The 18433-nt window shown below is 41.2% G+C and overlaps 2 protein-coding genes across 52 annotated transcripts in view; one reads left to right on the forward strand and one right to left on the reverse strand.

Moving 5' to 3' along the window:
- Positions 1 to 18433, reverse strand: part of coq10b (coenzyme Q10B) — an 86052-nt gene that overhangs the window by 58366 nt on the left and 9253 nt on the right. Inside the window, exons 1-5 of one of the 5 annotated variants that reach the window (XM_018704369.2) lie at positions 9283 to 9449; positions 4708 to 4863; positions 3829 to 4021; positions 3601 to 3702; positions 2234 to 2401 (exon numbers count right to left, since the gene is read on the reverse strand). The exons of 2 other annotated variants lie outside the window; for them this stretch is intronic. In XM_018704369.2, coding sequence (XP_018559885.1) covers positions 2234 to 2401; positions 3601 to 3702; positions 3829 to 4021; positions 4708 to 4863; positions 9283 to 9380 — 717 coding nt within the window. In that variant the 5' untranslated portion in view covers positions 9381 to 9449. Of the gene's footprint in view, positions 1 to 2233; positions 2402 to 3600; positions 3703 to 3828; positions 4022 to 4707; positions 4864 to 9282; positions 9450 to 18433 lie in introns of those variants that run through there. 2 more of the 5 variants (XM_051078871.1, XM_051065367.1) reach the window with 2 other exon arrangements.
- The window catches only part of sf3b1 (splicing factor 3b, subunit 1), a 69161-nt gene that overhangs the window by 26974 nt on the left and 23754 nt on the right, over positions 1 to 18433 (forward strand). For 2 of the 47 annotated variants that reach the window (XR_007815296.1, XM_051077794.1), the window contains exons 1-4: positions 10311 to 10410; positions 11624 to 11799; positions 12453 to 12554; positions 12650 to 12764. The exons of 18 other annotated variants lie outside the window; for them this stretch is intronic. Coding sequence is in view for 19 of the 29 variants with exons in the window: in XM_051077794.1 (XP_050933751.1) it covers positions 10383 to 10410; positions 11624 to 11799; positions 12453 to 12554; positions 12650 to 12764 (421 nt within the window). In the remaining 10 variants the exon portion in view is untranslated. Of the gene's footprint in view, positions 1 to 10310; positions 10411 to 11623; positions 11800 to 12452; positions 12555 to 12649; positions 12765 to 14098; positions 14480 to 14839; positions 14895 to 15244; positions 15325 to 15460; positions 15647 to 15774; positions 16238 to 16368; positions 16491 to 16598; positions 16797 to 16898; positions 16994 to 17590; positions 17678 to 18081; positions 18353 to 18433 lie in introns of those variants that run through there. 27 more of the 47 variants (XM_051077835.1, XM_051078522.1, XM_051077914.1 and 24 more) reach the window with 25 other exon arrangements.

The raw sequence follows: 18433 nt of genomic DNA on the forward strand, positions 1-18433 counted from the left end.
TTGTGGTGTCACCATGGGGTTATCATGCATTATAACCCTAGGCTTGGGCAGAATCAGTCATTACATCCCTTAATATAGTATATGTGTGATTTAATGCTTTTATGTTGTAGTTTTGTGTTGACCAAGTTCCCTGTTATATGTACTAAATACATTTTATCTTCAATCGTCCTTTTCATCAGTAAAGAAATACCTGAAATGTCTATGTTTCACTTAACATTATAGCAGAATGTCCCATTCAGTGCTTAACATATAGAGGAATAGATGCACTTTTATGGGCAAAAATATATTATGTTCACTTAGGTGGTCTTGTAGAAAAATATGCCTCTATAAATGAGACAATACAAAAATAAAACAGCCAAATAGTAATGGATCATCCTTACACCTGGTGGCCTAATCACCCCAGGCCCAGGTATATTAGTTCAGATGCCCAAGCCTAGTTTTAGACATGATTTTTTCTTGCTGTTTTGTGCCCTTCACATTCAAGTCTCACACAGACAAGCATCAAGGTTTTAACACTATTTGGACCCTGGTCTCACAGTGATTGGGGTTGCTGCTTGTGTCATCACATCATCACTTTAACCTCTTGCACTTCCTGTGGGACTAACTGTAACATAATCTGTAAGTAATGACCCATCTCAGCTGTGAACTGGAGTCTTATACAATACTACATTTTTATTATTCTTCGGCCACAAAGTTAGAAAATGTGTCATAATAAATCAGCTACTGTCATTAGCTCACTGCACTGCTGTAACCACAGTCTGAATAATCAAGGCTGGGGAAAAAACGTCTGGTCCAGGGCTGTTACTATGATTATTTTAAAAACTAAACTCTTCCCATCACGACTTTTTCATTGCCAAGGAAGCAGCGTAATAATTTGCACATCACTTGTACTTGTACTTTCTGTTGATCACTTTCTAATTGGTCACACCTGAGTCAATCTCTCACTCAGTCCTCTATAATTCTTTTCCACTGAACTCACATCGGATGTGGGTCAGCTGTCAGAGAAGTGAAGGATCCTTGAGATTACAGATGGGCCTGTACATGTAATGGGGTTGACCTTGGACAACCATGAACTGTCTGACACATGAAGCTCAATGTTGTGCACAGTTCATCACAGAAGTAGGGAAAAGGAGCACAGCATTTACCATTATCCAAACTGACTAAATTATAAGATTTAGTCAACACTACAACTTCAAGTAGCTTCACCTCAGGCACAGACCTGCTAAAGGGGGAAATATCTTAAAATGTTCCCTTCTCTCATACAACCTCTGGTGGGCTCATCTGCATCCCAACTACAGCGGGGATCATTTATAAAGATAAAATGTCAAGAATCAACTTGTTCCTGCCTTTAAGGACTTTCTGTTTTTCCTGTTTTACATAAATATAAACTGAACATTTTAGACCAAACAACTAATCAATTAATTGAGACAAAAATGTCAGCAGATCGATGATGAAATAGTTGCAGCCTGGATCTCAATACAGGTGATATGCACTTAACTCCCTGAAAATCAAATACTATACATCTCAAAATCAATCTCACTGAAAGAAAATTAGTCTAATAGGCCTGCAACTAATTAAATTATCAGTTAACTGATTGATTCTTTAGTCTATAAAATGCAGAAAATTGTGAAAATGTCCAGGTCCAAGAGTCCAACACCCAAGGATATTCATTATAATCTATATCTATTAATCAACTAATGAATCAAACATATGAGTGAGATGACAGGATGTAACACGTCACCATGAGCAGACAAATAAGTTGAACTACCAGAGCTTCTGGAGGACATACTGTCTTCCTGCAGCAGCTTTTTAAATCTGAAGTGGTTGTAAGGTAGTTAGAGCAGTGTAGCTAATGTTGACAGATGTGATGACATGCTCACTTGACCAATCACGACTGACAGCGCTGCTAAGCCATGATTTCACCTCACACTCATAACCTGTGAGCTCAGTTTCACAACCAGGCACAGATTGAGCTCTGATAATGGGAATGACAGTGCAAATAATGTTGAAATGTTTAGCACCAAGGTGAAAATTAGCAGGTGGATCCACATCAGTTATAAAAGATGAGATAGGAAATCGTTGGAATTTGGGTCATTGTTGGTGGGAAAGGCACTGCAGTTAGAACACAGGTAGTCTCTTCTTTCTGTCTACACTTTCCCCCCTCTCATTTCTCTTTGGCATCGGGGCTTTGTGTTGGTCTGCGTTATCTGTGTTTGTGTGTCAGGGGGCAACGCTACGTGTGGTGAATCTCGTGGAACATGAGCTCACGAGGATAAACCGTCTCTGCACCGTATACGTTGGAGGCGCGACGCTCAAATGCTGACACCATCTGCTTCACCACCTCATCGAAGAAGACGTGAGCGAGCTGGGAGTGGAGGAGCGAGCGAAACTCAAAGGAGATCTGGGAGAGAGAGGCGAGGAGGAGGGAGGGAGAGGAGAGGATAAAGTTAGCAGCTGAATTTCATACTGTATACACGTCAGAGGTCTGTGTGTGTTTGAAACTGATCCAATGAGAAATACAACACTTGCAGCTGAAGACAGGCCAAGTTCAGACACATGGAAGGACCAACACATGATCACAGGACACACACGGAGCAAAAGGTTAAATATTTCCGTTCCCTTCTCTAGGGGTGGGAATCTTTAGCAATCTAACAATTTCAAAACAGGATCAATTCTCTATTTAACATGATTCTCGCAATTTGTGCAATTTGTCTCCTTTCTTCTCTTTTTCCAACTGAGGCTATGTCCAAACCTAGTATGTTGTCATTTTAAAAGGGCATTTTAAAATGATGACTCAGGGAAGGATAATGTTGAGATTGATAAGACCCAATCAAGAAGTGAATGTGGATGTCTGTGTTGCTGTTTCTAAAACTGCCCTGTTTCTGCGTGTTCTCACACTGACAAGTTTGGAAACATGCAGTGCACTATAAGAACCAGGATGGTGACTCAAACAGTCAAAGTTGAGTATGGAACAATGGACACTTCTCTCCCTCAATTGTTGCAATCTTGGCTATGCAGCAGAAAAGGAGGGACCACCAAATGTATTTTCAAACTTGTGAAAATAGCAGCTAAAGAAGGAGGACAAGTTGTTAGCACAGATGAAGGTGTACACAGTGTAGTGCATATAACTGTAAGAACTGAAGTATACAATTGTAGACACAGCAACTGTATTCACAAAATACTTCACCCTTTGTCTTTTAAAGCTAATCATTAAGTCATTAAATCCAAAATGTACCTTTTCAGGAGAAGAACTACCAGATTATTCTTGAATTTGCACATGTTACAGTGAATACAAAAATTGTTTTGGGGGATTTGTCAGTCAGTTCTTATGTGAATCACCCTCCCTACTTTTTCTCTCTTCGCAGGTTTGACAGCAGATTGCCTGCTGCTTACAGCAAAATATCTCAAGGAAAGTTTTAATCGAAAGCAACTGGACTTAGTTATAGTCTAGAAGACGTTTCACCTCTCATCCAAAAGGCTTCATCAGTTTGTGTTCGCAGCTGACCAGGCTGGGACTGGTCCAACCAACCTGGTGCTTTCGATTAAAACTTTCCTTGAGATAACTATGACCTGGATGAATGAGAATATTCACAGGCTTACAGCAAAATCCACAGTGCAGGTACGAGGGTAACCCGGGAGGCCAGGGCTGAAGCGCCAAACTGTCTCCAGGTGGTTGAACAGTTTACCGTCTGAACAGGATGCCTGACAAGCAACAAATACACATTAATTGCAACCAAGACTTCTAACTGACTCAAGTCCTCTAATACTGCTACTGACTGCTAAACTTTTTATCGCTCTGTCTGCTGATTTCTGATGGCACTGCCATACCTTGACCAGGTGGGGGCGTACTGTAGTGACAAGAGAGGTGTAGTTCTCCACCACAGGAGGAAAGCCAACAGTTAGTTTGGCCTTGCAGAACCCAGATCGCTTGAAGATCACATCAGATTTCTTACACCAGGGAACAAAGAGGCGGTAGTTTTCCACACCGGCCACCACGTCATATATCTCCTGCATGGAATACCTAAAGAGTCAAGGATGGAAAGAGCCATAAACTCGGAGTGTGCAAATACAACCATGCAGAGCTGCATGTCAGGAAACAGGTGAAGGTTGGTAATTGTGATGTAACACTAGACAAGTCTGGCACGACCCAGTAAAATCTAGGTCAATGAGGAGCAAAGATAGAGAGAGAAAGGGAGGGAGGGAAGAGATGAGGAGAGGCTAAAAGAATTCAAGAGGAAAGGAAAAAAGCATAATAAAATAATAAACAAAATAAAGGCAAGGTGTAATGAATGAGAGACAAATGGAGACAGTCTCCAACTCTACTATTATGTAACTGCATCACTCCAGCTGAGGGGAAAATAGCTGCCGCCGCTTGCGTCTATTTATACAAGCAGATTTAGTGATTATGACCTCTCTATGGAACACAGGAGGACATTTAGCACGTCATACAGAGCCAGCGCACCAGCATTCAAAACGTGATTGGAATTTAAAAATCTGCATTTTAAAGTTTTATATTATTGTATTTGAATGTTGCTCCCTGTAAAGTGTACTGGGACGTCTGTGCATCAAAGCAAAATCAGTTTTACCTCATTAATATGCAAATGTATCAGGAAGACAACCAAAATCGAATCGGATGAGAGTTATGGCCAAAAACGTGTTTTGTGAGGTCAATGTGACCTTCAACCTTTGACCACCACTTAGACTCACCCAATGATTCGTCTCTCGGAGTACTCCTTCCTCTTGGAGAAGGAATCGGCAAGGTTGAAGAAGCTGCGGGCAGGCAACACAACGCTGCGCCCTGGCATGGCTGTACCCAGCAGGGGAGGCATTTGCGTCATCAGGATCCCACATGACGACAGGTATCTGATCACAAAACAAACAATACAGAGACCAACAGGGTGAGGATTTGAATCAATAAAGTAAACTGTCATGAACCACAAAACAGAGCAGGAGCAGTACACTGGTATCCAAAATATCTGTCACAAGATACAGTTTGATTACTGTCTAGCAATATAATAAGCTACTTCTGTGAGTAATTTAAAGAAACTGTGAGTAAACAGAGGAGCTTGACTGGTTCGTAGCTGCAATAAAGCATGAAAATCTTTCATGAAAATCTGATTATTGAATTCATTCATTAATTTTTATTTGAAATATCATAATGACAAATACCCCATATATATTGAGCAGCTGTTATGAGCTGAATGTAAGTGCTGTTGATTTGTGTTGTCTCATTTGTTGGTGTGATACAGTAGCTAATGGGGCTCTAAATAAACTTTTCTATTTTTATCAAAATTCTCTTGAAAATGTTGTTATTCCTCTTTTACTACTTCACTGAAAAGTAAAATGTCTCCTTTGGTGTGAGCCCATTCTAGCCTCAAATGTGCAAATGGTTAATTATTTACATATCTAGCAGTAACAGAGCAACATTAGAGGGAAATATCTGGCTCTTAAGCTGCAACATGCTCCACAAGGTAACCAGCTGCTCTTTAACTGTGTCTGTCTGGTGTTTGTTGCTGAGCAGGTAGTGGACAGAGGGTTTTAAGAGCTTTTAGTCTGACAACAGCTGCCTGCTGCTGCTGAAAATGATTCAAATAGAGCAAGTGAAAGTGAACCAAAACAAATAATGAGCTGAAATTCTTCATGAAGCTCGATTGAGCCAAAAGGAGCTGCAGATTCAGCCGGCAAATGTCTGTAGGTTAATCACTACCAGAGACAACTTTCACATTGCCAAACTGTCCTCTGATATGATTATAAAAATACAGATTACAGTAGCTTTAATCTTTTCTGTAACAAACATTAAGGGGACAGGAACTCTTGAGAACAACGACTAGTTTTCTATGATTTCCATCTACACAAAGCCTAGTGCTAATAACCTATAATAACTATAAATCAAGATCAAAGCTGCAACATAAGCCTTTATTCCTGGAGAAGAGGACACTTTAAATGGAAGCCTTCTTGCAACACCTCCCAAGCATTAGTCACTGAAATCAAACAGGTAACAGTTGCCTGTAAACCAAAACGGAACAAGGTCAAGGGCACCAAATTTACTACTAGCCTGAAAGACCTAAAACCCTGCGCAGCCTAACTACCTGGTCTTGCTCAACCCAGTTCTGTGACTTCCTGCCTGTCTACGTTTCATACATGTAGCCTACTTTCTGTTTGGAGAGAACCTGCAGAATTAGATCAATGACTGGACTTCAGTTTTCCAGCAGCAGACAGTTTTTCTGACACACTGTCTGACATACTGAGTCCTGGCTGGAAAAATACAATAAATATTTGATCCCACGACAACTGTTGAGCTGAACAATTGACAGCTCTTTAAACAACTGACATTGGAAATGTCAATTGTTTCAGTCAATTGTTGTCTAAATTTAAAGTCAAGTTAAATTTAAAGTTACTACAGTTCAAACAAAATCAGTCATTTGTAGAAGTCACATTGGGCTCTGACAGCAGGTTCCTTCACTTTTAATCAACCAAACCAATGATCAAAATATTATTAAGTGATTAGTCAGAATAATCTTAATAATAATTTGAAGGGCCTCAAGTAATTATTATTTCCTTATTGATCTGGCAATTATTTTCTCCACTGATCAATTTGTCAATGAAATGTCAAATAATAATATTTATTCAAAGTTATAATTTCCCACAGTCCAAGGTAATACATTCAAATAGACTAGTTGGTTTGTGTTAAATCAACAGTCCAAACCCTGAACATATTCAGTTTACTCCCTGATATCACTTTTGAGAAGCTGCAAATATTTAGCTTTTTTGTTTCAGAAAAACGACAAGGATTCACAAAATTATCAAAATAGTTGCAAATTAATTTTCTATCGATAGACTGATCAATCAACTAATCATTGCAGCTTTCAGTTCTATTTCCAGCATTTCCAGCCAGAAGGATCACTCAGTCAGATTGTCCCTGACACCATGAATGGGAGGACTCTGTTAATCCTGGATGGTTAAAAAAAAACTGGCTTGTAAACTCAGCAGAGGTTTATGAACATATAATTCAAATTATGCTACTCGTGACAAAAGCAGCATCCAGGGTCACTGTGACTGACTGATTTGTGCCTGGCCGTCACCCATGGCACCTGTGGCACCCCGTCCCACGATGTCCCTGGCACTGGATGGTGTGGAAGCACAACACAACTCTCAAAGTGTATGTTTAGCTTTAACTACCCATTATGTCACCGCTTAATGTGATGTGACAATATCAATGTCATCATTAGCTTAAACCCATGAAACCTATTCTGTGCTTCTCACGATGTGCTGCTTCAAATTCCTGTTGCAATACTGGCTCTGCAGGTCACTTCAAAGAGAGTCCATTCACCACTACCTGAAATGTGATATAGCCGACACATGGTACTGACCTCAAACTGACAAGTTCGTGCCAGCATACAGAGTTAAGTGTTACACCTGACCCCAAAAGGGCGCAGATGCAGGACAAAATCTGAACATTCCACCTCCCTTTTCCTGAAAAAACACTAATAAACAATTTATTCTTTTCCTAACATTGTGCGAGAGGTGAACTTGGATTTCAGTTGAGTTCTCCCCTCAGGAAAGTACTGGCAGTGGTCTTATCTTACACCTTTCAGCTGGCACGCAAAAAACCCCTTCCTCCCAAGGACTTAAACCCCAGAAAAAAATGGCTGTCCTGAGATAACGCAAACCATCATACAGATGCAACAGTTCTTCTGTCAAGTAGTTAATATCCATAGCTCACTTTTGCACTACATTAGACGGTTAGGCTGCAGTGGTGGCATGTAATTTATTTAGAATTTAGCCCAGGTTTTGTCAGGTATTTAAATTTTCTGCCACTTCATACTGAAAATATTGTACTTTTAACTGCACTACCTTTATCTGACAGGTATAGTTACTAGTTACTCTCCAGACTAAAAGTTGAATTATAAAACATATAAATAATAATAATAATAATAATAAATAAAAGATTACTCAACCTAACAGTATATTGTAGTGGTTATCATCTTGATGCTAAAACATGTATAACAACAAGTAATTATGATGTTCGAGGAATCAGGTGATATGGAGGCATGTGCTGGAGGAATCATATGAATGTTGAATGTTAATGGTAACTCTTTATTTTAAGTTCCCTATTTAGTATTTATAAATGTCTTATAACACACTATAATATATATTTTAAGCAGATATAATATTTAGCAATATGTTTAGGACTAATGAAAATCCCCCTGGAGAAAATACCACACACTTGTAATAATAATGTCTTCATAGAATATGTTGTAATTGTTGACAAATCCGGTATATCAGCGGTGAAGTGTAACTGATTAACTTTATACTTAAAGTTAAAGTACAATTTTTACTTACTTACTCCATTTCCATTTTATGCTACACTACACTTCTATTCCATACTCTACATTTTTGACACCTTTAGTTACTAGTTACTAACTAGAATATTTTCACACTGTGGTATCGGTACTTACACTTAAGTAAACGCTTGAGTAAAAACGCTTAGTTGCATTCCACCACTACAGTACTTGTCTACAACTGTAACTTAGGTAGCAATTTATTAGGAACATTTGGCTAAAACTAAAGCGGACTAAAACATCAATTTTGCAATAAATCCTCCTTCACGAAGGTTAGGATGTTCCGTGATTGTCGAAGCTGTATCAAACGGGTGTCTTAACTTGATGGTCACTTTAAAGGCTGCAGTTTGTGGTGCTGCTGAACTGTATTGCATACAGGTGTTTCAACTATTTTGTCCACCCCATTTATTTCAATAAGGGTAAACAATAAAAACACCTCTCTGCAGTTCAACAACACCTCAAAGGTTTGCTTGAGCATTGCACTTAGGTAAAAATGCTTAGCTGCATTCCACCACATAAGTACAGTATTTACACACAACTTACATAAAACTGTATTTACAACATATTTATATCATTACAGCTTGTTATGATTCTCTACAGGAGCCTCCACCTGTTGGTGCCCACAAGAGGAGTTATAATGGTTGACAAATACATTAGTTAAGACTTCTGTGTACAACTACGTTTCAGATTGTTGTAAACCATTTATGAAATGTTTGTATCCTACTTATCAATGCTAAACAGAGGAACTTCAAGTGTCACCACGTTAGTTAGTTGTCTTAGGTGTTAAGGTGTTACTAGTTTGAGTTCTTTTGTTTGCTACGTATTAAGGTCTAACCTAAGCTAAGTGAATGTTTTAAGTAATGTTAACGGCTACCTCAGCTTCGTTTGTCACACTCTACACTTTCCAGGTTTTGTCGAAAGTAAAGAGATAAAATTTTACCTGACGTTGTTCTTGGTCTGTAAATCCCTGCTGGCTACAGAAGGTAACTGTTTCAAGCACTCAGCTATTTTTCTCAAGCTCCGTCCGCCTCTCGCCATCTTCCCTTCTTTGATGGATCTCTCCGCTCCCTGTCAGGCATCAGTGCCCGTAGATTCAGTACCGCCCCCCTGCAACGCCACGCCCTCTTCAAAAGTTGGTCTGCCATAGGACCAAACGCACCCTCCGAACGTTCTCCATTGGCCAGTCTTGCCGTTCGTCAGACGGCGCTGCTGTCGTATTGTGCCTCGCGCGCACGACCGCGCGCCCGCAGGAATGTCACGAGATGTTGGCTCAGGATCAGGTTGCACTGTAGTGTAACCTTACTATGCACCGCCGATTGGCCCAATACATCTAGGGCGGCGCCTGCATGTATAGGTCAAATTCCTACGCAGTCTATGAGTCCAATATGTTAATACGTACAATGTTACCTGCCTCTTAAGATAACTTTGTTAAAAACAAGTTTTTTTTAACTGCTCTTGAGAGTTAGAAACTTACCTTATTAACGGGGACGCCCTGCTAGGCAATCGGTCTTAATTTACACATCCAAGTTAACTTTGCTTTAAGGTTACACACACACACACACACACACACACAATCACTGTGTGGTTATTGATTTATAATCTGGCAAACATTTCCCATAATCAGTTACAGCTATTATATTATTTTGGTTTAAAGAGGCTGATTGTAATAATAATAATATTAATAATAATAATAATTTGAAATGGGTCATTTTACACAATTAGTGCTTTCACTCTCTGTTCCTAAAGTACATTTTGATGGCAATAATTTAGTACCTTAAAGTAAAAACTTGAAAGCACTACTGAGTATGTTTCCACAATGGTATTGATAGTTTTAATAAAGTAAATTATCAGAGTACTATATATATATATATATATATATATATATATATATATATATATATATACACACATATATATATATATATATGTTTACAATTAGTGATCAAGAACCATGTTAAAACTGATCTGAGAGCAGCTCGGAAGAGACGGAAGTTTGGATTAACGCACATCCGGTTTCAGACTCCAGCAACCATCACCAAAATGGCGAAGATCGCCAAAACGCACGAAGGTAAATTATTTGGAAAAAATCATAAACAGCCTCCTTTTCAGATGTCTGTTTCACAATAGCATATATCGGGAATTGTTACTGTAAATGCTGCAGTGTCTGTAGCACGGATTGATGCATGAACTTGTTGTTTTTAAACGTGATCCGCGGCAGGCCGTGCTACGACACAATGCGGACGGTTTAGATAATGGCGCTGGTTTGTAGCTCGTTAGCTTTAGTTAGCCACCAGCACTGTGCAGCATTTATCGTTTTTTAGCGGTTATTTTGTTTATATGTAACGTCACCACGATACCAATCGGCGTCCATTAAAACACACGTTTTGCCATACAACTAGCTCTCAGTAATAGCTATTTATTTACTGCTGTTTGACTGTTGTGGCGCCTTTCATACGGCTAACCCAGTTGACAACACGACTCGACCTCACGTTACCAATATGTCCACACGACGCTGAAGTTCTCCAGCTTTCTCAAGTCTGAAACTGTGTTTTTAACAGTCGCCAGCTTCTCTGTGATAATGTGGTCCATGACTGCTAAGTTTAGCAATAGTGGTTTCCGAGCCGGGCCTGATCAGATGTGGTCAATATTGGAGCAAAAAACTAAAATCCCAATGTTTTCAGTTTTCATCAATATAATTAAAGTTTCATTGATTTAAAGATGTGTTTTAAGCCGTGTAAAGTCTTAGACTATGATGAACACTCTTTCACGACAGTAAAATCATTAGAGAGTTGCTGCTCACTATTGTTATTTGCGTTTCCCTCACGTTTCTCCTTAACTAGCAAAGCAGGGGCATCTGATTTGTTGGAGCTGCTGTTTGCTAATGTGTTCTCTTGCGATCAGTATATAATGTAAAAGACATGTTTATATTTTTTATTACATTGCTGTGATGCCTACGGGAAAATACAGTATAAAAGAAAGGTGCTCAGTTTACACTTTGCCTTTGGCAGACGGCTACACCCACTCTCCAGGAATTTAATTATATCTTATTTGCATCTTCTATTTAATGGTATTAATTTGAAATAAGGGAAAGAAAAATTATCTATGTATCAGTAGAAAACAAATACACCATTCTCAAATGCACAGCTTTGGAAGGTTTCTAGTGTCATCCAAAGAGGAAAATACACAGCATAATTTTTCCCATATTCGCGTATTTTGTACAATGGAGTTTAATCTTTTGGCAGTTCTCCAATCTCTCACCCTCTCTTGTTTATTTCCTGCAGATATCGAAGCCCAGATCCTGGAGATCCAGGGGATGAAGGCCTCCTTGCTGGCGGAGGATGGTGAGCAGGGAGTGGGCCTCGACTCCACTGGCTTTTATGACCAGGAGATCTATGGAGGCAGTGACAGTCGCTTTGCCGGATATGTCACATCCATCGCTGCCAACGAACAGGAGGATGTAAGTGTTTCCCTACCCAGAGCATAGATACATGTTCCTAAAGTTTTTACAGTGTAATGTAGAACTTAAGGCCCACATCTGAAGCAGTGAGCCAAACACATGGCTTTGCATCAGTCATTTCCATTGGCTCCATGGGGGAAACAAGCTGAAATGCTGATTATGAATAGAGGAATCTATTAAGCTACCCATTTACATGAATAGCCTAATTAATGTTACAACAGGAGCTAATTTCTCTCATCTAAGTTAATTTTCTCCCTTAAATTTGGTGCCAGCAGCTGCAAATGGAAGTGTGTTATGTTGTGTAGATATTGCAAGCATCCCAGTTCTTTTATTAATTACTCACAACAGTTTGGCAGAGTGTCAAAAGGCAAAACTATGCACAATGTTACATTTTCTGATATTCATGGGTCATCAAGTGAAGTTTCTTCAGCTTTTTGCCTTCAAATCTAACCTAATTTGAGTCTCACAGCAGCCAAGTCCAAGTGAAGTCCTTCGTTGTCTAAACAGTGTTGTGTTATCAATTTCCAATCTGTTGCAATTCCATTATTTTTTTCTGGAGCTTGATTGCTCCCCTTTGCCTGTCGCATATGAGCTAGGAGAGTCTTGCCATTTTGGTGAGATTTGACTAGACTCCTGTTTCTCTCTTTCCTCAGGATGATGAAGACGATACATCGACAAGCCTGTTGGGTCAAAAGAAGCCAGGGTACCATGCACCAGTGGCAATACTCAATGCCATTCCTCAGTCAGATGAGCAAGTATGTGTTAATTTATCGTTTCACAAATATCAGCTTTCATCCCTGTCTTCTTTGATTCATACACTTACACATTTTACCCCATCTTCGTTTTGCAGTACGATCCATTCGCAGAGCACCGTCCACAGAAGATCGCAGAACGGGAAGATGAATACAAAGCCCGGCGCAGACAGATGATCATCTCCCCTGAGCGTCTCGACCCCTTTGCAGACGGTAAATTTAGCCATTTTTTGTTCTCATTACATCTTCCCCATTTCCTCCCCCTGTCTCACGGTTCACTTTTTTGTGACCCCCCCATGACTACCAATGGTTTCACACCCATAGTTTTGCTGTTCAACCCTTCGACCACAATGCAATAACTTGCTTCCCAGACTCGATGCCTTCCCTGTGGTCAATCCTGCGCGGTCAAAGAATTTTTTGTGTCTTGGTTGTACCTTTTCCTCCTAACGTGTGATATGAATTTGCACCAACTTTCAACTTTGCCAGAAATGTCAGTGTGGGGTCATAGTTTGTTTTTAGCATGTTTGATGTGGAAAAATATTATTGCAATGATTTTGATATGTAAAATAAAAGGGTTACCCTGGTGTGTGCAGTAAAATAAAGCTAAACCCACTGTAGGGTTACCATGCTTTTCAGTGGGATAGGTGGTTAGGTGTGAAATGTTCAAAGGGGTAATTCACCTAACAAACATGGGTCGCAGATGGGTTGTGTGTGAGTCGAAGGGTTAACAATCCCATGTTAGCGTCATCTTAAATTATGATGGGAAAGTGCAGTGTCTTCTTGTCTTAGCATATGAAGAAGAGGAAGTTTGAAGGTTAGCTATGGTGTAATTGACCTGCTAATGTGCTGCGCTATGCTGTGCTGTGCACAGTAGCTGATGCTAAACAATAACCGTTTTGCTCATAGACAGAGCTATAGATCCCAAGACAGGCAGAGGAGAGAAATGGGTTTCTTATGGCGGAGTCAACCCAGAGTCATTAGAGTTATATATAAGAACATAAAAGTTATCAAGAATTTGTCAGTCAATGTCTTTTGGAAACTTAACCACCACTGCTGGCTTGCCAGATATGATGGATATATGAAGTCCTTGGACAATGCATAACAAGGTAATTGTAAGTTACTTATAAGTGCAGCCAGCTTTTCTCACAGATCTGGAGATCATAATTTCTAGGCTCATTGAGGTTGACTTTATGTAGCTTATCATGAACTAACCACTCTTATAGTTTCAAACTGCCTGGAAATGGCACTGTAACTGTAGGAACATGCTAGATTTAGCAACAAACAATAATTATGAGGCAGCCAGTTTCTTTCTTTCCATTTTTATTGCATCTTCACTCCCCAGAGCTTAAATGGCCTGAATGTTTCAGGTTGGTCTAGGTAGGGCTTAAATGAAGCCTGCATGTAGAGAGAGCTCTTTGTACAAAGTTGTTGTGTAAATATATTTTTATTTTACAACTCTCTCTGTAAAATAGAAATATGTTATCAAGAAAATTGTGTACCACGATACCACAGGCCCATACTAACTGTCCTTAATTTCTCTCCTACAGCAGTACTGCTTTGCCAGTCCTGTACTGCACTCTGTTAAGGGTGCAGCAACTCATCCTGTGTAGGTTATGGGGAACACAGAGAACTGTGAACTTGTCAGTTTGGTCAGGGTCCACTGGCTGCTTGTTTGGGGCCTTTGAGGGGAATCAGATGCAGCCCAGCTACAACAAACCCCAACCCCCTGAGAGCCTCTTTTAAGCTTTTATATTTGGCTTATCACTTTCCAACAAATTTTGATAAAAATTTCCCATGTATATACGATGGAAAATTACTGCCCAAATATTTGACTGCGTATCTGTGCTTTATTTTATCAGTTACCTTTGTCCTGGAAAGGAAGTCAAGATCTAAATGTATGACGATTAAATACTGACCAGTGCTGTTAAGAGTCATTGTGGTGCTGGCATGTCATATCATCTTATATTGACAGTTGGGCTTGATTTATCATTATCATTTGCCTCATTTTATATTTTAATGCAAAGTAAATACTTCTGTATTTGACTGTAATGTGGTAATTCCATTCCTAGACAAAAATCTTGACTTCATTTTTATCTGCTAGTTTAATTAATTAGGAATCTGGACCACAGGGTCTCACATTAATTTTTTTCCTAGTTTTGAGGTTGTGCCCCAAGAAGATACTTTGTTTTTTGAGTGCCATAAATCAATGCAACACAGGTGGTATACTGTTGTGTGTGAGTTCAAACCCTTTTCCAAAGTGTTACTAATGGTAAAGAGAAATTTTCTAGGCTTCTTTTCTGCCGGTTGAAGTCTGACTGCAGAAGGACCCTTGGCACTGAAAGTGTACGTATTCTGAAGAGCACAGCCCAGGACCCCTGCATCAGTGATGGCTATAACTTCTTAATCCACTTAAAGAAAACACCACAACCACAGCTCTTCTCTCTATGTATCTGCTTGTTTTTCATTAGAATGCTATGACTGTATGTAAGAAAGACAAATGTATATTTGTATGTAATTCAGTAGGAATTGTTTTGTGATTCAACTGTTTAATAAAACAGGAACATAAGTTAATCTGTTGGTAAAGAGTCAGGGTTAGCTGGCTGTGTTTGTGCTTGCTGTGTTTGTAATCACTTGGGTCCCTGGAGTGTGTACTGATGAGTGTCCTATGTTCTTGTTCGTGCTCTTTCGCGCAGGGGGCAAAACGCCGGACCCCAAGCTGCAGGTCAGGTCATATGTGGACGTCATGTTAGAGCAGAACCTGTCCAAAGAGGAGGTAAGCAGCTACCCACTGTTCGTTCTCTTTGAACATAAACTGCAAACTACTTCCACACAGCCTGTAGAGAGTCCTGTCCTTTGTTGCAGTGCAGTTGTATCGTTAATCCTGATGTTTGTGCCTTTTTTGCACCCAGAGAGAGATTCGTCAGCAGCTGGCAGAGAAGGCCAAATCAGGGGACCTGAAAGCTGTCAACGGGTCCGCTGCCACCCAAGCAGTCGCAAAACGCAAGCGTCGCTGGGACCAGACAGCAGACCAAACCCCCTCTAATGCTACACCCAAAAAGATGTCCAGCTGGGACCAGGCTGACACCACTGCTGAGGTGAGCCAAGATTATTACCTGGCTAGAAATATTATGGTAAATTTATTGTTATTATAAGTGTTCAGTATAGTGTAACTTGGTGGAGTCCAATGATGTGGAATATTTTCTTCCTTTCTGGTCCCTTGTAGACTCCAGGACACACCCCTGCACACACCCCTTCAAACAGCAGATGGGACGAAACCCCTGGCCGCCCTAAAGGCAGTGAGACCCCAGGAGCCACTCCCAGTACCCGCATGTGGGACCCCACTCCCAGCCACACACCCGCAGGCGCTGCCACCCCTGGCAGGGACACCCCTGGCCACGCCACGCCTGGCCACGGTGGAGCCACAGGTAGTGTACGCAAGAACCGTTGGGACGAAACCCCAAAGACAGAAAGAGAGACTCCGGGACACGGGAGTGGTTGGGCTGAAACCCCACGCACAGACAGAGGAGATGAGTCGGTGGGCGAGACTCCAACCCCAGGGGCCAGCAAGAGGAAATCTCGGTGGGATGAAACCCCTGCCAGTCAGATGGGATCCTCAACGCCACTGCTCACCCCCGGAAAGACTCCCATAGGAACACCAGCTATGAACATGGCTACTCCAACACCAGGTAAACAAGCTCATTTCTGTTTTGTTCCTTGGGACTCAGGAAAGATTTGCTGAAGCCAATGGCAATCCAGGCAATAATATTAGATGGTGTTACCATGTGTTTAAATCAGTTTCCTCTTCTGTCTTCTTCAGGTCACCTGATGAGCATGACTCCAGAGCAGCTGCAGGCATGGAGGTGGGAGAGGGAAATCGATGAGAGAAACCGGCCCCTCACAGATGAGGAGCTAGATGCCATGTTTCCAGAGGGATACAAGGTCCGTGCCCTCTTTTTTTATTGCGTTTAATTATTTAGTGACAAAATCATGAGTTACTAGTAATTTAAAATTGTTACAGCACTGACAGGTTATTTTTCTTCTCCACAGGTTTTGCCTCCACCAGCAGGTTACGTGCCAATCCGTACTCCAGCCCGCAAGCTGTCGGCCACGGCCCACTCCTATTGGCGGCATGACAGGTTTCCACATGCAGGCGGAGGACCGCACCACAAAACAAATGAATGACCAGCCCTCGGAAACCTCCCGTTCCTCAAACCTGATGACATCCAGTATTTTGACAAACTGCTGGTGAGCATCAGATTTTTCCGCATGACATGTAAACAGTGTAAAATCAACAGCTGGATGTTTGTCCTATCTGAAGTTTAACATGTTTGTCTCGGTTTGTGTTAGGTGGAGGTGGATGAGTCCACACTGAGCCCTGAGGAGCAGAAAGAAAGGAAGATCATGAAGCTGCTACTGAAAATTAAAAATGGAACACCACCCAATGAGGAAGGTTGGTCACTTGTTACTCTGATGATTTCCAATTTAAATCATCTGTCCATTTCCATTCATGGCTTGTAACAGCATGAAACACAAAAACAGTTTCCCACTGCAAGATCAACACCCAGCACTACGCCTGTATGTGGCTATAGTGTGAATATTTGCTTGCTAAAGAATCTTCCCTCTGAGGAGCTGGCTGCTCTTCAGTAGAGGTCAGTGTAGACCACCATATACTCTGCTGGGGAGCAGCAGACAGAAATCATCACATCTGTTGAGACTGAAGACTAACTGGTCCATGATCTGATTGACTGATCCTTTCCTCTCTTGTCATAGGCTGCCCTGCGTCAGATCACAGACAAGGCGCCGTGAATTTGGAGCAGGCCCTCTGTTCAACCAGATCCTGCCACTGCTCATGTCGCCCACCCTGGAGGATCAGGAGCGCCACCTGCTGGTTAAAGTGATTGACCGCATCCTCTACAAACTGTGATGATCTGGTTCGACCATACGTGCACTAAGGTAGGCCCAGTGTCAAAGATGTGAGCTTAATTTTACTTTAAATGGTTGTGTTTGAGAACATAACTGTTTGTCCTCTCTGTGTCCAGATCCTGGTTGTGATTGAGCCGCTGCTGATTGATGAGGACTATTACGCCAGAGTAGAAGGCAGAGAAATCATCTCTAACTTGGCAAAGGTAATGCAGAGCTTTTTTTGCACACTCTGGGTCCTGCGAACCATTCTCGCCTGTACGACCAGTCCATGGTCAGTTCAGGGCTAGTCGTTCGCTAGATTAATACCAACACGAGAATCCACAGACCTGGTGTTCACGCCTCGCCTGTTCTCAACCTGCACTCGTTGGTTACACACAGTACATTGACAAACTTTTGATATTGATTTGAAAGATAGTAACCACTTATACGATCATGACCTATCCAGATAGCTTGTTGATCTGTGACATTCATATACCAGTGCAGAGAGAGTGTACTTTGAATGAGTGTACCTGATTGATTGAAAAAATAATCAGCAGATTAATTGATATTAATATGGATTTACCTGGTGGCAGATATTTGACGTTTGTCCTCCTCCCGTCTGTCCCAGGCTGCTGGTTTGGCTACGATGATCTCCACAATGCGACCTGACATTGACAACATGGATGAGTACGTCAGAAACACCACAGCCCGAGCCTTCGCTGTGGTGGCCTCTGCCCTTGGTATTCCCTCCCTCCTGCCCTTCCTCAAAGCCGTGTGTAAAAGCAAGAAATCCTGGCAGGCACGGCACACAGGCATCAAGATCGTGCAGCAGATTGCCATCCTCATGGGCTGCGCCATCCTACCCCACCTTCGCAGCTTGGTGGAGATTATTGAGCACGGTCAGTCCTTTGTTAATTATTATCAAACTTCTTAAGAACCAAATGCACTTGACTACAGCCTTTGAAGTTGATTTTCACATG

Source organism: Lates calcarifer, linkage group LG1 (assembly GCF_001640805.2).
Source record: "Lates calcarifer isolate ASB-BC8 linkage group LG1, TLL_Latcal_v3, whole genome shotgun sequence".
Classification (NCBI taxonomy): Eukaryota; Metazoa; Chordata; class Actinopteri; family Centropomidae; genus Lates; species Lates calcarifer.